At 43.1% G+C, this 6,000-nt stretch overlaps 1 protein-coding gene across 1 annotated transcript in view; it reads left to right on the forward strand.

Annotated features, from left to right (window-relative positions):
- Nucleotides 1-1,630, forward strand: part of APOBEC2 (apolipoprotein B mRNA editing enzyme catalytic subunit 2) — a 36,370-nt gene extending 34,740 nt beyond the window's left edge. Inside the window, exon 2 of the mRNA XM_040424186.1 lies at nt 781-1,630. Coding sequence (XP_040280120.1) covers nt 781-1,345 — 565 coding nt within the window. The 3' untranslated portion in view covers nt 1,346-1,630. The remainder of the gene's footprint in view (nt 1-780) is intronic.
- The last annotated feature ends 4,370 nt before the right edge of the window (nt 1,631-6,000 follow it).

Raw genomic sequence — 6,000 nt, forward strand, 5'->3', positions numbered from 1 at the left:
CAAAATACTTAACTGAGTGGTTGCATTCATGTATCTCCACAATGACAAGAATGCAGGCAAGCTAGGAATTATGTACAAATGTTAAGATAACCTAACACAAGTGAGAGAGGAATTCTGTTATAGACTATGACAAACAGAAGAGTATCTGAAGTCACTAGATTATATTGCCCCAGGATATGGAATTCGTCCTTCTAAATATGAATAAGGCCTCTTTCACAGGTCAGTGAATCAGTGACGTTTGTTGTCTGTGGTTACAGTACGGAAGCATGCCCTATTTTCGTCTGTGATTATGGATCCCTCACAGACATTATAGTTATGGGTCTGTAAAAACCCTGGACACAACACGGGTGCCATCCGTGTTTGGCCTATGGTTTTCACGGATTGCTGCTAGGACATGCTCTAGAAACAAATTTTCAGCCTAGCATTGTCCATGGAATACGAATGACACACAGAGGGCAAAAAACGGAAAAATTTACCAAACATGGATCTTTCTTCGACATCTTCAAGGATGAACCACCGACCATCTTGTCGTCACAGATGTCATCATGGAAACAGACATGTGAAAGAGACCTAGCAATAATAGGCATAATGTATTGTCATATACTATACCTCTATAAATATATATATATATATATATAAAAATATTTTTTTTTCATTAATTTATTTACTATGATTCAATGTCTTTAATATGAGTCATACATTAACAGCTGTAAGTCTACCTAAAGTCTAGCACACTAAATTTAAATGCTTATTATATTTTTTTCTATTTGTTACTCCTAGGAGCCGCATCCCAGCTTCTTCCTTTATGTTCCAGTTCAAGAATGTGGAGTACAGTTCTGGGCGGAATAAAACTTTATTATGCTACACTGTAGAACGAGGAGAAGGCCAGGTGTTTCGTGGGTACCTGGAAGATGAGCATGTCTCAGCCCATGCAGAGGAAGCTTTTGTCTCTACTGTCCTGCCACAGTTTCTCAGTTCTGGTGCTATCAACGTCACCTGTTATGTGTCATCTAGCCCTTGTGTAAATTGTGCAGCCTGCATTGCACGATGTCTACGAAAGAATAAGACAGTGAAACTACGTTTCGTAGTCGCTCGGCTTTTCCAGTGGGAAGAATCTGAAATCCGTGGTGCCCTACGGGGCATAAGCTCTGCTGGCTGCCAACTGCAAATGATGAAGAGTGCTGATTATTTGCATGTATGGCAGAATTTTGTAGAGCCAGACATGGTTCTGGATGAAGAAGGGAAAAGTGAGCAAAAGAGGGAACAAGAAGCCTTTATTCCCTGGGAGGATTTAGACGAAAACTCAAGATATTATGAGGAGAAGTTAGCAGAAATTTTGAGATAGATAAACAACCAACAATGGCATCATATGACTAAAGGGAAAATATTTGGCAGGGCAGGGAAGTGGATACTTTTCAGAGAGAGAGAGAGAGATTGTTATAGGGTTTGCTTCATTCAATGGACTGATTTAATATTCTGACTAAATGAAAAAAGTGTTTTTAATTATACAAGTTCCTAAATATATATGGGGTTAATAATGTGAGACATATAATTCATATTTCATGCCTTGAGGTGATTGATATGTCCGTGATTGCATTTGCTCATTAAATACTTGTGAATGATCTACAGTATTTAAAAATTTTGTTCATAATTCTTTTTAAAAATGAATTAGTATATGTATAAAGCCTACAACCTTTTGTTTTGATTCATTTTCATTCATTTTTTTCAGTTACAATCTCTTTGGAATTTTAATGCCTAATATATATTTTTGTCATGTTTGCGTTGGGTAGTCTTTAGTACATACCTGTACTCTCACTATCGAACCTCCTGTGGCTTCAAACTCAAATGAATTCTCCTTTAGGGATTCTTTATGCACCCATTATAGAATATTTGACAAAAGGACATGCATTATATCCATTTTTATGATATGTTTACAGCTTACAATCTATCTGGAGATAGGAATGACACAAATGGTAACATGTGCTTATTTTGTACAGTAGTCCAGCCATCTTAACAAAATAGGGGAGTCACCAGACAATATTCTTAGTGATTCTGAGTGTATGCGGTGTGGTGGATAGTGTTGGATGATGGATCAAGTTCAGAAGAATGATGTTTAAAGGGGGTTGAATGGAGAAGAGTTAGATTAGGGATGTGATAGGCCACCCTAAAAATATGTGTTTTTAGGGAGCTCCTAAAATTGTGGATGTTGTGAATTAACCTAATTGCTTGGAGTAGGGCATTTCAGAGAACTGATGCAGCTTGAGAAAAGTCTTGAAGACAGGAGTGAGATGTTCGGAATTTTATGGATATTGGTTATAAATAGTGTTGAGTGAACATGATATGTAAAAGTTTGCTTTCGAGTTTGGTGTTTGGGCATTTAATAAAGCTTGTTGAAAGGCTGCAGGGCAGGCAATCAACAAACTTTTATGCTGTGGGCACTTAGAAGCCATCACAGTCATGCCTAGTAATGGCATGGCTGTGATTGGCCCGTGCATCATGTGACCCAGCCTCTATAAAAGCTGGATCACGTGTAGAACCGCCCATCAGCTCTGAGTATTGCAAGGACAGGAAGCAGGCAGCTGAAGTGAGGAAAAGTGTTAGGAATCTCATCTGGCTATTTATAATGTGGGTGCAAAACACCAGCTTTGCACCCCTGACACAGAAATCTAATAAATAATCTGGCTGTTAATTCTGTGGGTGACCTATAGCAATCTTTTGTGGGTACAATGCACCATCTTGGCAACCCTGACACAGAAATTTTATAATTAATCTCGCTGTTAATTCTGTGGGTGATCTATAGCGATTTTTTTGCGGTTGCAATGCACCATCTTTGCACCCCTGACGCAAAAATATAATAGTTAAAGGGGTTATCCGAGTTAAATACATTTATGCTAATAACTCTTATAGTATTATATGAAACTATTTTGTAAATCACTTACATTAGCTATTTTGCTCTGTTTAGCCAGTTCACATTTGGGTCATGTGACCCCCGACGTCATCAACCCTGCTCAGGCACTGACGTCTCGTTTACAAGCTTCTCCCTGCTTGAGGGAGTGTCCAGGCTCTGTAAACGAAACGTCAGAGCCTCTGGTGCCCTCCCCCCTCCCCCCTCCAGCTCTCCTCACACTGCCTCGGCTCTGCTCTGCTGATGACGTTTCGTTTACAGCCGTCTCCCTGCTTGAGGGAGTGGCCCGGCTCTGTAAACGAGACGTCAGAGCCTTTGGTGCCCGCCCCTCTCTCCCTCTCCTCACACAGCCTCGGTGATGGTAAGCGATTGCTCATGTGTGATACTTACCAGAGCCGAGGTGATAGATTTTCTCCAGCAGCAGCACCAGCAGCAGGGTATGTGTCTGGCTCCTTCCCTCACTTGGGCCAGTTTACACGTTCCCCTCCCGCTTCTGGGGATTGTTATTACAGCCCTGGCCCCCTCAACAAGTCCCCATTATAATGTTAATACCCCCCCTGGGGAAAAAAGGAAATAATTGTCCATCTTATAGCTTAGATATAGCTATAGCTATATCTATATCTGCATCCAAGATATATCTTTATCTAATCTATAGCTTAGATACAGTAATAGCTTAGATACAGCTGTAGCTTAGATACAGCGATAGCTTAGATACAGCTGTAGCTTAGATACAGCGATAGTTTAGAATCAGCAGTAGCTTAGAATCAGCGATAGCTTAGATACAGCAATAGCTTAGATACAGCTGTAGCTTAGATACAGCTTTAGCTTAGATACAGTAATAGCTTAGATACAGCTGTAGCTTAGATACAGCGATAGCTTAGATACAGAGGTAGCTTAGATACAGCTATAGCTTAGATACAGCGGTAGCTGAGATACAGCGATAGCTTAAAATCAGCGGTAGCTTAGATACAGCGATAGCTTAGATACAGCGATAGCTTAGATACAGCTGTAGCTTAGATACAGCTGTAGCTTAGATACAGCTGTAGCTTAGATACAGCGGTAGCTTTGATACAGCTGTAGCTTAGAATCAGTGATAGCTTAGATACAGCTGTGGCTTAGATACAGCGATAGCTTAGATACAGGGGTAGCTTAGATACAGCGGTAGCTTAGATACAGCTGTAGCTTAGATACAGCGATAGCTTAGATACAGCTGTAGCTTAGATACAGCGGTGGCTTAGAATCAGTGATAGCTTAGATACAGCAATAGCTTAGATACAGCTATATGTCCATCTTATAGATAGAGCCGTAGCTGCATCCTAGCCGTAGCTGCATCCTAGCCGTAGCTGCATCCTAGCCGTAGCTGCATCCTAGCCGTAGCTGCATCCTAGCCGTAGCTGTGTCTGAGCCGTAGCTGTATCTGCAATGTGACAGGAAGATCTGCCTGTGTGAGCTAGGAGATGATCATGTGACTGTTTTTTAAAATGCAAACTTAGGTTGTGCAGAGCAGGGTGAGGAGAAGGTCAGGTTGTTCACGCCCACAAATATTCATGAGGGAGAGCTCAGGCATTGTTGTTATACGCCTCCTCAGCATGTAAACACAGCAATAACAGAACCATGAGAAGGTGGACATATGGGTTTCTCTCTTAAGAAATCAAGCTTAACCAATGTATATGTATGTCCTGATGAATTTTATGAGGTTTTAATTTTTTTCCCATAACTCGGATAACCCCTTTATTCCATCTGTTAGTTTGGTGTGTGACATATACCTATTGTTTGTGTGAGGTACACCTGCACTGCATATGTGACAGAAATTAATCTAGTTAATCCATCTGTTAGTTCGGTGGGTGACATATACCCATTGTTTGTCTGAGGTACACCTGCACTGTATACATGACAGGGAAATAAATCTAGTTAATCCATCTGTTAGTTCGTGGGTGATCTCAAAGAATGAGGAGAGCATCAAATAAGGGATGTGGCCCTGGTCGTAGTGGAGCTCCTGTTGCAGGGAGAGGACGTGGACATGGTTGATCCGTGCCAGCTACACGCCCAAATGAAACACCTTCCTCAGGTGCACGTAGGCGACAGAATGTTCAGCGTTATTTTGTAGGCCCAAATACCCTGTGTACGAATGGTGAGGCCAGAACAAGTAGAGGCGGTAGTAGATTGGGTTGCTCACAGTGCCTCCAGTTCCTTAACATTTTCTCCCACCCGCTCCCCTGCTGAAATCGCAGAGTTGGCACCTGCAGCCCATGGGCATCTGTCTTTCACCTCACCCTCTTGCAAATCAGGCAAGCAGTCTGAACCCCAAGTCATGCAGCAGTCTCTTATGCTTTTTGATGACTCTGCTGTTAGGGTTTCCGTCGGCCATCCACCTAGCCCTGCCCAAGAAGTGGAAGAGATTGAGTGTACTGACGCCCAACCACTTATGTATCAGGATGTGGACATGGGAGGACCACCGCAGCACGTCTATGATGATGACGAAACACAGGTGCCAACTGCTGCAGGGGTAAGGAGTGGGTGGAAGATGATGTGGAGGATGATGAGGTCCTAGACCCCACATGGAATCAAGGTCATGCGAGTGACGTGTGCAGATCGGAGGAAGAGGTGTTGGTCACACAGCGCCAGCCGCACAGCAAAAGAAGGGTGCAAAAGAAGAATGGCCATCTGTAACGGGGTTCCGAGGGTGCACTCGGTCCTCCATTTCCCGCAGACCTGTTGCTTAGCTTTGGTAATGAGGATCTGTGTTTGACCTCATTCCCAGGGCGGCTTTACTAGCTGGGTGGCTCCCTGCTCCTAGTCTGCCTTGAGCGCCGAGCTGATCACTCGGTGCTCGACTGGTTGGTCTGTCGGTCATGTGACGCTGGCCACGTCACATGACCCTCACTCCCCACTATAAATACAGGCAGCCTGCTGGCCACAGGTTGCCTGTTAATTTAGGTTCCACCTGCGATTTTGTCTTTCCTGGCGTACTGACCCCCTGCTGAACTCCTGACGATCCTCTGCTGACTCCTTTTGGTACTTCACGACTCTCCTGGTATTTATGACCCCGGCTTCTCCTGACTATTCTCTGCTTGCTCCATTTGTACTTTGTAGAT

Source organism: Bufo bufo, chromosome 3 (genome assembly GCF_905171765.1).
Source record: "Bufo bufo chromosome 3, aBufBuf1.1, whole genome shotgun sequence".
NCBI classification, from domain to species: Eukaryota; Metazoa; Chordata; class Amphibia; order Anura; family Bufonidae; genus Bufo; species Bufo bufo.